The following is a 13540-nucleotide window of genomic DNA, read 5'->3' as shown; positions in this document are numbered from 1 at the left end:
GCAAATGTGCAAAATCCTGAAAACCCTTTGGACCTCCATCCCCCCAAATTATCCACTTTTTTTTACATCGTCCCCATGCCTACACTGATTTTTGTACAAACATAAAAATGAGCACCATAGTCCTCAAATCCCTGCTGATACTCACGGTGAAAGAATTATTTTGAAATCTCTTATACTTTTTCAGCTAGAGCGATTTGTTCAGGACCCTTTTTGGAGGATTTCTGCATTTCCATAAAAATCCTCCTTTGTATCATAATTTTTTACGCCTTTATTAAAATATTTCTAGCAAAACCCGATAGCTTGTCTTCTTCTCCTATCCGTTATGAAATAAACGCAGAAAAAATTACGTCTCTACCATTTACGGATCAGGAGATATAAAGTGTTGTGCGAGGCAAGGTTTTCCATTTAAATGCAATGGACAGAGTCTGACGCAAAGTGTCTGCACCTTGGTAGAATGGCCCGCTGCAGGCGTGAGTGAGTTTCCATGACGACGGAACTCTGCTGGCCTGAGGTTACTACAGGTCAGGGACAGGCTCTATTGGGATAGAATGGCAACTTTCGACGCCCACTGCAGTGGCTGTGATGAATGTAGGAATCTTAAATTCGCACACTCACTTCCTCTTAACATTTTTAAATTTTCAAGTGATTATGAGGCATGTGTGACTTTTCTGTCACTTTTTGGATTTCACATGCTTTCCTATTGGGCCTCTGACTCCAACAGGACCTGGCAGGATGCCCAGACACGACGACCCCCCCCCCCCCCCCCCCCCCGCCCTAAACAGCACCACCCACCTGTGGGAAATGGCACTACACACCATTTTGGGCAAATTTTGATTTCTGGCCCCAGATTTGGTGAGGCTGAGTTGCTAGAGGAGGCCGATCTCACCCATGAACTTTGGTGACGTTTGGTGACATTAAGTATTGGCAACCTTTTTGAGGCACTTCCCCGTACAGGATTTGGACCAAACTAACAGAGTACCATCACACGGTGATACTGAACACAACCATGTTAGCGGCTAATGGTTAGCATGTCGCTAACCGGAAGTAGCCCTAGGAAGCTCGTACAAACTTCTGCTTCACGGAGTCTGTACTTCCTTTAGAGAGAAAGCTCCACAATAAATTTGGCCTACGTTGCATAAAGCATCTCCAAGCTATGAGGTGTCAAACATCCAATGCTTTTCAATTGGGGGCGAAATCCTTATACTCCTAGAAATGCAGGCCCACATATGGCTACAGTATATTCAAGTTTGAAATTCTACTTCTGCTTTGTTAAACGATTCAGTGTTTAGAATGAGTTAGGAGATGTTTGGTGCCATTCCCTCAGTTTTTTCTTCTTCTAATCATTCAGCAATTGTTCTTTCATGTTCAAATTCTTCAGCTTTTTTAAATTCTTCAATGCTTTTAAGCTGTTTTTTCTTTTCTTCAAAGAACTTCTGCATCTTTTGCTCAATCATTCAGCTTACTGCATTCACAGTGCATTTTAGCAGGAAATGCAAATTTTTCTAGTTATACAATGAAATACTCCATAGTACATTGAAACCAAAGAACAAAATCTTTTTACAGGCCCAAGGATTTGTTTAACAAATAAAAGTACTGTATAAACTTTATTATTATTATTATTATTATTATTGACAAATAACTACTGTGCTGTAAAATAATAATTTTAATCATCAATACGAACTGAAGGCTTCCAATTGCGGAGATCAGTACCGCCCCACCGCGACCCAAGTCATTGGATTAGAACGGGAGAAAATGAAAAATGATTATGACAAAAATACGAAATACAGTAGGACAAATAGTGACTCACGTGTATTTCACTGCTTTTCTGACTGAGCCGCTGCATACTCCGCTCTGTAGCGTTTTTTTCTTCTAAAGCCCGCGGTGCTGGTGTGCTTTTTTTTGGCAGAAGAACATAGTTATCGGTAGTTGTTGTCGCTCTTCTTACTTCTGGGCAAAAAGATTCTTATAAACCGACATGCCAACACCGATTATTTTTTGAGAACTGTAATGAACGGCAGCGGCTCATCAATGCAAGTCCGTGAAGCAGCGAGACCGTGAAAGGTGAACCGCAATATAGCGGTATATATATATATATATATATATATATATATATATATATATATATATATGCTGTCAAACGATTAAAAATTTTAATCGCGATTAATCACATAATGTCGATAGTTAACTCGAGATTAATCGGAAATTAATCGCATATTTTATCCTTTTATTTCTGAAAGTGTAATAGCCTGTTTGGGCATTTTAATATGCAATTTTGCAATAAATGACACTAATAAAATACATGCTTGTACAAAAAATATTTTTATTTTGTTATTTTTCAAGCACTTTTCAGAATTGGAATGAAAACATCCTGGTGCCAAATGTTAAACTCTGGACTATAATGGCTATATGACTAATCATGACGCCCTGATGTTTACACAGTGTGTAAACAAATTTGTAAATAAATACCTGTTTTCATGCCGATATATATTTTTTTGCCTCTTAAACAAAGATAGAAATGGTATTATGCATAAACATATAAATTAATAAAAATTGTACATTTCAATAAAGTCATAAGTTTTGTTCATTTCTTCACTCTCTCTCTCTCTCTCTCACACATCTAATTCTGAGCTTTCACACCAACAACAATAATTTCTTTGAATATTTTTTGCTTGCTGTTTCTATCCATATTCATAGAGTTTAAGCCTGGAAAAAGGTTTTAAATTTCCAGGTCATTCCAGTCTTACACTTTGCTTGCAACTGGGCAGGAGCTTAATACCCTGAAAGAGACTGTTTAGGAACTGATTAGTAACTCCAGGTACTTCGTTTGGCAACGTAATTCAGCCTTAGTATGTCAAATACAGAGAAAACAAATTAATAAGCATTAAAGTACGGTTTATGGGTTGGGGTTTCTGCAATATTATCAACGTGTAAAAACTCATCTTCAGAACCAATCTCTGCTTAAAATGGTGATCTGCACCATGTAATCTACTTTCAGCAGTTATCACCGGTTATTGCACCGTAAACTGCAGAGTAGGGCTTGGGCGTCATGACGTATTACTTTGTGTGGCCACCATATTGAATGCCCCGCCGCCGCTACTCAGACTACTGCGTATGACTACCGCGTACTGTACTCCCTCTCTCAGCCGTGTTTTAATTTGATTAATTTTACCTTAATTTGATTTCAAGCATGGTAAACCGTTGCTGTGTTGTTGGCTGTAACAGCGCAACACATAATCGGCATGGGAAAAACATAGAAAATGGGTTAATTTTCCACCGCTTTCCTGCCTGGAGGCGCAACCACAGAGAACAAGTCTCAGCGATAAAAAGGGTCGTCAGCTCGCTTGGATCGTGGCTGTAAGACGACCAATCATAACTTTCCACAGTATCCCGATGTCAATGAGAGTGTGTTCCCTGCATTTTCATTCTGGTAAGTTAAAGATGCACGGTTTTATTTTAGAGCCTACATTGTTTCTTTCCTTTAACTGCGACACCACATACATGCACATAAATACTAAAACGGCAGCGGGAAAAGGCTCAAACACGTGAGAAACCAGGAGGGTTTAGGGAGGGCTGGCAGTTAACGTTACTAACTAAACCTTTGAAAGACATAGCAGCTAGTTTAAAGTACATTACATGCGTGAGTGGTTGTTAGCACTAACGGTTAGCAGGTGCCAGAGCCCGACTGAGCACAGCTTACCTTTGTACGAGTTACTGTGTTCCCACTGTTTGCTGGCTTTATGATCTGCCGCTCCTGAACCCATCCATTCGTAAACTGCACATGAGACTCCAAGGACTTGTAGCTTTGGAACTGTTCTGAAATATAGGCGCTCACACCGCAAACAAGGTAGCCGAAGACGTCCGATATGCAAAACAGTGGCAACAAGTGGTCTTCGGCGCTCCATAATATTGCTGATTTTGTCAACATACCAGTCCTTGGCTTCTTTATTTAATGTGTCCCGGTAAATTTCAGATCCTTTTCGGGATTTTAACATATTTTTTCTATCTATTCTTTCTCAACTCTACTTCTACGTCTCTTCGTTCAACAACGTTATGTCAGAGGTATTTTAACGTTGCGTTGCCATCAACATGGCCGCCACGTCCCATAATGCAACGCGGATCCCAAGCCCTGTTGCTCTGTCTGCCTTTACTACCATCAGCTCCTAAGGCGGAGGGATATTTCAGCTGGATACACTCAAATGTAGTGCAGGCAGGTCTCATAATAACCCCTATTTCGTCACTTATTTTAGAGCCCAAATAAGCGATTTCACTTTCAGAAACCTGCCCAAAAAAACGGCAACCCGTGACTCATGAAATTTACAAGCGCTTTTAGAAATAAGAAGCCCAAAGTCGCATGTGTCCGAGGGTAAAAGAAACTTTGCGCTCACTGTTGGCAACATTGAGCGCAGCGCGGATCTGTTTTGCTACAGTTTTCTAGCACTCTTGAAACTACGGAAAGCGCCGAGGGTAAAAGAAACACAGTCCGGAGAGCGCGGCGGGGGGAAAAACATTAGGGAACATATATATATATATATATATATATATATATATATATATATATATATATATATATATATATATATTATTCACCAATGTCTAAAGCTGCAATTTTGGAGAGACTAAGTCACAAAAACTTGGACGTGTAGACCTGTATCTCACTATGTAATATTAGAAAAATCGCATTATAATATAAACAATATATTTTAATCTTACTTGTAAAAAGTTATCCCTCGAGCCCAGACGTCAATAGTCCGTCGATTTAAACAAAAATAATCCGCACAGTGCTGAGGTATCATTAGTGTGTTCAGCTTGAATCAGCTGGTTAGGGTAGCAGGTCGACTGCCCCAAGATGGCGGCCGTAATTCCTGCGCCGCGACAGTCAATGCGGGGTCTACTCTTATATTATGTCTATGATTTGAACGGCTGAAGTGGGAGGTGGGGGAGTGGTGGATTAATGGATAGAGCCATAGACATTATAAACGTAGGCGCCTCGTTGGGCGGGTTCTGCCTATGCAGCGGATGCGTCAGAGCGTCCGCCATGTTGAATGTGGGAAATCTGCTGTTAGACTCAGACACAAACAGTATCAGAGGGACTTTAATCTCAGAATATATATTTTATATTCGTAATATTTTTTTATTTTTGTAATATTACGTATTTTCGCATCCCTTTGGCTTCATTTTCCAGACTTTATTCTCGTAAAGAATAAAATAATTAAAAGAATATAACCTGGCCCTATAACTCCAGGATTAAGATAGTTCTGGAAACTGTGACTATTCTGGAGATGTTCCCCCTTAATTGTCATAATATGACGTTTTTCTCATAATATTACCACTTTTGTCTTTCTTTTTTTTTTTACTTTTTTCTCATATTAGTAATTTTATCTCTTTAATACTCCCCCAGAAAGAAAGACTGTCTGTCTCTGTCTCTGTCTCTGTCTCTGTCTCTGTCTCTCTCTCTCTCTCTCTCTCTCTCTCTCTCTCTCTCTCTCTCTCTCTCTCTCTCTCTCTCTCTCTCTCTCTCTCTCTCTCTCTCTCTCTCTCTCTCTCTCTCTCTCTCTCTCTCTCTCTCTCTCTCTCTCTCTCTCTCTCTCTCTCTCTCTCTCATAACACTTCAAAATCTATATATGCACATCTATATCTAAAAACATAAATAATAGCACTATGTTCTGCCAATCTCTATGAATTAATCTCTATATATTTCTTTACAAGTATATATAAGCTTCATCTATACCTTTCTATCTAAATACTTAAAACATATATACAGGGAACATAGACGTTCATTACTCTCTGCCACATACAACATGCTGGGGACGGCGACGTGCAAACCTGCGCCCAATGAGGCGTCTACGTATATATGTCTGTGGTTAGAGCATTGCACAGACTGCCACTCTGTGTCCCTGAGCAAGACCCTTCATACATTCATTGAAATGTATGTTGCAATTACAACAATGATGATGATTTTTTTTAAAAGTTCGGTTATAACGAGGTCAGTTCATGGAAAACATGATTAAACCTCAGAGGTGGTGGTTCTGATTGAGATCTTTGGATCTGTTACCTTGGTGGTACTTCAAAATCTGGGTCCTTCAGGTCTTCTTGGATCATCTTGTATTTTATTGCTGATTCTTCATCCTCCTGTTCATCATTCTCTTGTGCCACCTCATCATCATCACCACCATCTTCCCCCTCATCATCATCATCCTCCTCCTCTTCCTCAGAGTGTTTCCCAGGTGGACTGTGACTCTCAGCTGCCTCCACACCTGAACACATCCCACAGAGTCTGTTTCTGATCTCTGGTCAGAACCAGCATCTCCAGTCTGGGTTCTGGTTGTGTCTCCAGGTGAGTCCTACCTGTGCTCTGTGTGAGCTGCTGCTCCTCTTGCTCCTCACCAACCACCACCTCCTCGTGGCTCTGCAGATCTGGGAGCAGCTCTAGTTCAGTCACATCCAAACAACATCTGATCAACATCTCTGCTGCATTTGACTGCGGTCAAGCCAGCCCTCACGTGGTTTTGTAGGTCGCACGAACACCGTGCATTACGGTAGCAATGCCTGAGACTGCTGTTCAAAATAAAGGCAGTACGTTTGACGTGTATGGAACTTTTTTTACATTATAAATTGTTACAAAGAACATAAGATAGCCATTGTTGTTGCTGTTGTGAATTTTATTGCAGAGTGCTTTTACACGGACATGCCGGTTAAACTGTAAGTAAAGTAAAAAACAAAAACAAAACCTCAATACTTAGTATTGCAATATTCAATAAACACAAACTTAAACATAGATTTAGGAGCTAGGCTTGACCTAACTAACCAGTTATAAGGCAGGGTTTACACTTAGAAAACTTTGTGACATAATAAACAGCAGCATTAATACATCACTGTGCAGCAAAATACAGCTAGCATTTGGCTAACTAGCTCTAGCAAATTCACCAGTCACACGCTTAGAACAGATGACAAAACTCATCACCTCACAGCATTAATAGAACTCACCACATTGGGCAACACTCATGAACTCCAGTAGGATATGATCCTATGGCCGATTTTGTTTGTTAGTTTCAGCTAACTGCAACCTAAGTGCACTAGGAGGAGTGAATCCAACATAAATTTTTTTACACATATCGCCTTGAGTTAGTAGACATTTTTACAGCTTTATGTAATATTTTTATTATTATTCCTGTCTACTGGTGACTATGGACACATATATTTTGTTTACGCTCATTACTCTGAAAAAATATTAGAACAAAACTTTTTTTCCCCAGGTGACTACTTTCACTTATATAAAAGTTTCCCAGCCAGAACGGCGCCTCCCTTTTTGTTGTTTTCTGCTAGCAACTTCTGGTTTACGCGGCCACTGGATATTTTTTGGTTTGCGGTCTGAGTTGTGACTGAAGATGACAACTCTGTATTGTGTAAAATAAAGTCATAAAAGAGTCATGTCGTCTCCACCTGCAATAGCTGCTCCCGACCACACGCAAAACTCAGAGAAAATAGCGGGACCAGCTATCACGCAGGTGCCATTCCCGAGTCTTCCCTGTTATTACAGAATGAGAACAACGAACCATACCCACCTCCTCGTCACCTATTTTACAGGTTAACCATGCTTGTGATGAGCTTAATCAGCCTCGTTGGCCGACGTCTCTGAGTCACAAAGTGGGCTACCTGCGGTCCAGGTGGACCTGCGCGCCATCACCCTCATCATCTACCTGCTGTCACTGGTTTAGTATGGAGCTAAAACAGTGACAGCTTGCGACAACATTGAAAAGAGATTTGACATTGTAAAAGCAAACATTGAAAAATTAAACCTTGAAAACTCACTTGCAATGACATCAAAAAAGAGATTTGTCATTGAAAAATTAGACACTAAAAAGTCAAACATTGATAGAAATTACTAGCTTATGATGATATTCTCATTTTATGCTGCAGCTTTTATTCAATGAGACGTTTTCAGTGTCACTGCAGAACTCCTTCAGCTACAATTTCACTACAAGCTGGCACTGTTTTACCGTCGGGGGCGGGGCTAAATTGGAGACCCCTTCAAGGTTCCTCCGTTTTTCTAGTACTCATCATCTACATGCAGTGAACATATGGAAAGCTCCGGTTAACTACAGCTGCTCGACCACAAGAAAGGGTATTATTTTCATTAATATTACCTTCATTAGTATACAGCCAAGGATTGTAGTGACATGGAGCTAAACCAGTGACAGCAGGTAGATGATAAAGAGTACCGTAAAAACGGACGGTCCACGAAGGGGCCTTCAATTTAGCCCCGCCCCCGACAGCAAAACAGTGCCAGCTTGTAGTGACATCGTAACTGAAGGAGTGCTGCAGTGACACTGAAAACGTCTCATTGTAAAAAAGCTGTAGCATAAAATAAGATCATCATAAGTTTTTACTTTCTAACAAGGTTTGACTTTTAATGTCTAATTTTTCGATGCCAAATCTCTTTTTTGATGCCATTGCAAGTGATTTTTTAAAGTTTAATTTTTCAATGTTTAATTTTACAATGCTAAATCTCTTTTCAAAGTCGCTGCAAGCTGTCACTGTTTTAGCTCCATAGTTTAGCTCCATGTCACTACAATCCTTGTCTGTATAAGCTAATGAAAACCTTATTAATGAAAATAATACCTTTTCTTGTGGTCGAGAAGCGGTACTTGACCGGAGTTTTCGATAAATCTCTGCAGTTACATGAAGAATACTGGAAAAACGAAGGGCCCTTGAAGGGGTCTTCAGTTTAGCCCCGCCCCCCAATGGCAAACCAGCGCCATCTTGTAGTGACGTCATAGCTGAAGGAGCTTTGCAGTGACACTGAAAACATCTCTTATTTCTTTTTGTATAATATAAAGAATATTCTAATAAGGTTTATTAAAAAAAACACTGAAAACGTCTCATTAAAAAAGATGCAGCATAAAATGAGAATCATGAGTTTTTACTTTCTAACAATGTTTGACTTTTCAATGTCTAATTTTTAAATGCCAAATCTCTTTTTTGATGTAATTTCAAGTGATTTTACAATGTTTAATTTTTCAATGTTTGATTGCTCAATGACAGATCTCTTTTCAATGTCGCTGCAAGCTGTCACTGTTTTAGCTCCATCATCACCCGAGTGAATCAACGACCCTGGGTCACTGTGGAGGTCCAGCGAGCGCTAAAAGCACGGGACTCAGCCTTCAAGTCTGGTGACAAGGAGGCACTGAAAACATCGAGAGCCAACTTGAACCCTGCCATCAAGTTAGCAAAGCAGAACCACACTAAGAAAATCCAGGAGCTTTTCCATGACGCCAGCGACACCAGGAGCATGTGGAAAGGCACACGGGCGATCACTGAATACAACACGCCCTCCCCCCCCGGTGGGTGAAGTTGATCCTGACTTCCTCAATGGACTAAATAACTTCTTTGGGAGGTTTGAGGCACTAAACAGCACTCCAGCAGTGAAGGCTGTTCTCCATCAGGAAGAGGAAGTCCTCCGCCTTGACACTGCCAACGTGTGGAAGACTTTGAGGGGAGTCAACCCGCGGAAGGCCCCAGGTCCCGACAACATACCTGGGCGGGTGCTCAAGGAGTGTGCAGGTCAGCTGGCTGGTGTTCTCACAGACATTTTTAACACCTCGCTGGACCAAGCCACAGTGCCAGTATGCTTTACGTCTGCCTCCATCATTCCGGTGCCGAAGAAACCTCAAGTCACCTGTTTCAACGACTACTGGCCTGTTGCACTGACTCCCATCATGATGAAGTGCTTTGAAAGGCTGGTAAAGGAACACATCGTCTCCAGTCTCCCCCCAACACTCGACCCGTTCCAGTTTGCCTACCGACGGAACCGCTCCACTGAGGATGCCATCTCCTCTGCTCTTCACCTGAGCCTGGCACACCTGGAGGAGAAGAACACGCACGTGCGGATGCTGTTCCTGGACTTCAGTTCAGCGTCCAACACCGTCATCCCACAGCATCTGGTGGGAAAACTGGAACATCTGGGCTTCAGCACACCCCTTTGCAACTGGCTGCTAGACTTCCTCACCAACAGACCTCAGTCAGTCAGAGTCGGTCAGAACACCTCTGATGTCATCACCCTCAGCACGGGCTCCCCTCAGGGCTGCGTCCTGAGCCCCCTGCTGTTCACCCTGAGGACACACGACTGTGCTCCCAGGTTCACCACCAATCACATCGTGAAGTTTGCTGACGACACAACGGTGGTGGGCCTGATCAAAGACGACAACGACCAGGACTACAGAGAGGAGGTTGAGCAGCTGGTGGGCTGGTGCAGAGACAACAGCCTGATCCTGAACGTGGAGAAGACGAAGGAGATCATCATCGACTTCAGAAAAAAACGGCCCCACCACGCTCCACTGCTCATCAACAACTCAGCTGTGGAGGTGGTCAGCAGCACCAAGTTCCTGGGGGTGCACATCACGGACAACCTCACCTGGTCTGTGAACACCACGTCAACTGGTGAAGAGGGCACAGAAACGACTGTACTTCCTACGGAGGATGAGGAGAGCCCACCTGCCCCTTCCCATCCTCAGGACCTTCTACAGAAGCACCATAGAGAGCATTCTGACCAGCTGTCTCACTGTGTGGGGTTGAGGCTGCAGTGCCTCTGATTGGAAGAACGTGAGGAGAGTGGTGAGGACAGCAGAAGGGATCATCGGGGCTCCTTTTCCCTCCATCAAGGACATCTCATCACAGCGCTGCGTTTCCCGAGCCCGTAACATCATCGGGGACCCCCTCCCCCCCCTCCCCCACCTCCCCCACCATGGACTGTTCTCCCTGCTGCCCTCTGGAAAGAGGCTCCGCAGCATCCGCTGCAGGACCACCAGGTTCTGCAAAAGCTTTTTCCCTGTTGCCATCAAACTGTTCAACTGCTAGGGACTCTGAACTGCAGAGGCCGCAAAATGGACTCTGTTCCACACTCGTATATTACACGGTTTTAATAATACTCTCCTGGATACCGTTAATAGCACACTGTCTATTTCCCCTGCTTTGTTTAGATTGTTACGTTGTTTTGACATTGTTAACATTTCAATTGTTTACATAAATCGCTGCTGCATCTTTAACCTGAAAATTAGTGCAATTTACTGTGAGTTTCGAGCTGTATGCAAACGAAATTTCGTTCTGTACGCACTTTGTGCATACAAAATGACAAATAAAGCTGTCTAAAGTCATATGTCTTCCGTAATTCATGGTGTTCCCGTGAGTGCTGGCTTGACCGTAGTTGCATTCTGTACGGACCTTAAGTCTGTAAAAACTAAGATGCATTGACTGCATGTAATGCGTTTCTACTACTGACCTGTTCTGGGCAGCTTGATCTGAGGCTGCAGGAGCTCCAGCTGCCTCCTCTGCCGCTCGATCTCCCGCCTGAAGCCCGAAGCCTCCTCCTCGTAGTCGGCTACGGTCCTCTCCACCACCGCTAAGATCTCCCGGGCGGCTGTGCTCAGCTTCTCGGTGATGATTCCTCTCAGGATGCCGCTTTTGGACATGTTCAGCGGATCGGAACCGCCGCTGCTGCAGTAAAACATGCTGGATTGTTCCCTGGTTGGGTCCTAAACTTCTGCACCTTGTTTTTGAACCTCTACTTCCGGTTTACTGTGCAGCAGATAAAACAGTCCGTGTAGGGGCAAATATTCGTCTTCTTCTTCTGGTGTTTTGTGGCGGTTGGCAACAAACTTTTAGCAGCATTACCGCCACTTACTGGTATGGAGTGTGGTTCTTGATGGTCTATCAATCTATATATCTATATATATCTATATCTATCTATCTTTAAATATATCAGTATTCTACTCATTTATATAATTCACGCCTTTTATAATCAAATTCTATGAAATAATTTAGTTTTCTTTAAATATTGAATAACTATTTGTATATGTTTACACCCCAAATGCTTCCTCAAAATATCTAATAAATTAACCTTTTCCTTAATACATTTAAACTCTTACCTCATATATCTTCTCTTTCATATTTATTGCATTTTAATATGCATAATAAATGTTCTATTGTTTCAAATTTCCACAATAATCACATTTGCTGGTATTATGTTTTTGAATTTTGAAGTGTATAATTAAGTCCTGTATGCCCAAATCATAACCTTGATATTACCCTCTCCTCCTTTCTATTTCGTCTTCCATTTCTTCCTTCTCTTACTGTCTTCTGAATTTTATAAAACCATCTTCCTATTTTTTCTTCATCCCACCTTTTTTGCCATATTCCATCAGTTTTTCTTTAGTAATACTCTTCCCCACAGACCTACTTGTTTTAACTGCCATTTTATCTGCCCTCTCGTTTCCTTCTATCCCAATATGTGCTGGAACCCACACAAATATAACTATTAAACCCATATTTTGTATTCTGAATAATGTATGACATATTTCTAATAAAATGTCCATCCTATTATCTGATGTATTATATTTTAAACTTAATAATGCAGAGCTTGAATCTGAACAAATTACTGTTTTTAATGGTTTTATGTCTTCTACCCATTGTAAAGCTAAAAATATTGCCAACATTTCTCCAGTGTATATTGATAATCTGTCTGTAATTTGTTTTCCCATTCTTATATTAAATTCTGGTACTACAAATACTATTCCTATTTTTCCATTTGTTTTTGATGCATCTGTATACATTTGAATATATTGATAATACTTGTTTAAATGTAACTGTACTGAATAACTATTTACAATGTAAGATTTATCTTGTTTCTTTTCCATTATTACCATATCTACTGTTGCTTCTGGTAAAATCCATGGTGGTATAATTGATATTGGTGTTGTTTGAGTAATTTCTAAATCATTAATTTTAAATTCTTTTCTTTCTTTTCAATTGTCCATCCAACACTCCTCATTTCTTTCTAGGGCAAAATATTGGTCTTCTTCTTTCTTATTATTGAGGCATACTTTCTTATTACCACCACATACTATATATTGGTGTGTAACATCCATAGCTTCCACCCGCTAAATTCTGTTTATTTTTTTTGTGTTAAAAAGTGTTATGAATAATGCAGATTTTCTCTTTGTTCCTTCAGTTCCCCAGTATTCCTTCCAAACCCTGTTCTTTTTCTGCCTTTTTATACACAGTTTGTCTTTCAGTTCTGTACATTTCAAAGTTAAACAAAATGTGTTCTACATTTTCTTTCTACAACATCCTGTTTTTTCTCCCTATTTACTTTATCATTAAGATAGGCATGATCTACCCATCCCAAAATTATATTTCTTTTTCTCTCACTAAAATTCGTTAATACTGATTTTTGTATTTCAAATAAATTTCTTCCTTTTTTTAAAAAACATATTGAAGCCACCTTTTTCTTTGCCAAATTTTAATTTCTTCACTTCTGATAACTGATTTATCATCTGTTCTTCCAAAAGGAATAGTAATGCCTCTTTTACAGCCCTTTTTTGTTTTTAGATAATTTATCTGCCATTTCTTGCCTTTTAAGCCTACATGTGCTGGTACTCAACAAAACATCTATATAACCAATATATAACCTAAATAAACTTTCTTAAATTTCTAATAGTAAGTCTTTTCACCCAAATTGCAAACTCAAATTGTACCCTCATTTTTA

The 13540-nt window shown here is 40.8% G+C and overlaps 1 protein-coding gene across 1 annotated transcript in view; it reads right to left on the bottom strand.

The window, feature by feature from the left end:
* The window catches only part of LOC110367112, a 97246-nt gene extending 85674 nt beyond the window's left edge, over positions 1 to 11572 (bottom strand). Inside the window, exons 1-3 of the mRNA XM_036128923.1 lie at positions 11276 to 11572; positions 6346 to 6432; positions 6053 to 6254 (exon numbers count right to left, since the gene is read on the bottom strand). Coding sequence (XP_035984816.1) covers positions 6053 to 6254; positions 6346 to 6432; positions 11276 to 11504 — 518 coding nt within the window. The 5' untranslated portion in view covers positions 11505 to 11572. The remainder of the gene's footprint in view (positions 1 to 6052; positions 6255 to 6345; positions 6433 to 11275) is intronic.
* Positions 11573 to 13540: the final 1968 nt, after the last annotated feature.

Source organism: Fundulus heteroclitus, unplaced genomic scaffold (assembly GCF_011125445.2).
Source record: "Fundulus heteroclitus isolate FHET01 unplaced genomic scaffold, MU-UCD_Fhet_4.1 scaffold_125, whole genome shotgun sequence".
Classification (NCBI taxonomy): domain Eukaryota; kingdom Metazoa; phylum Chordata; class Actinopteri; order Cyprinodontiformes; family Fundulidae; genus Fundulus; species Fundulus heteroclitus.
The sequence above is the reverse complement of the archived record's forward strand: the minus strand, read 5'-3'. Positions and strand labels throughout refer to the sequence as shown.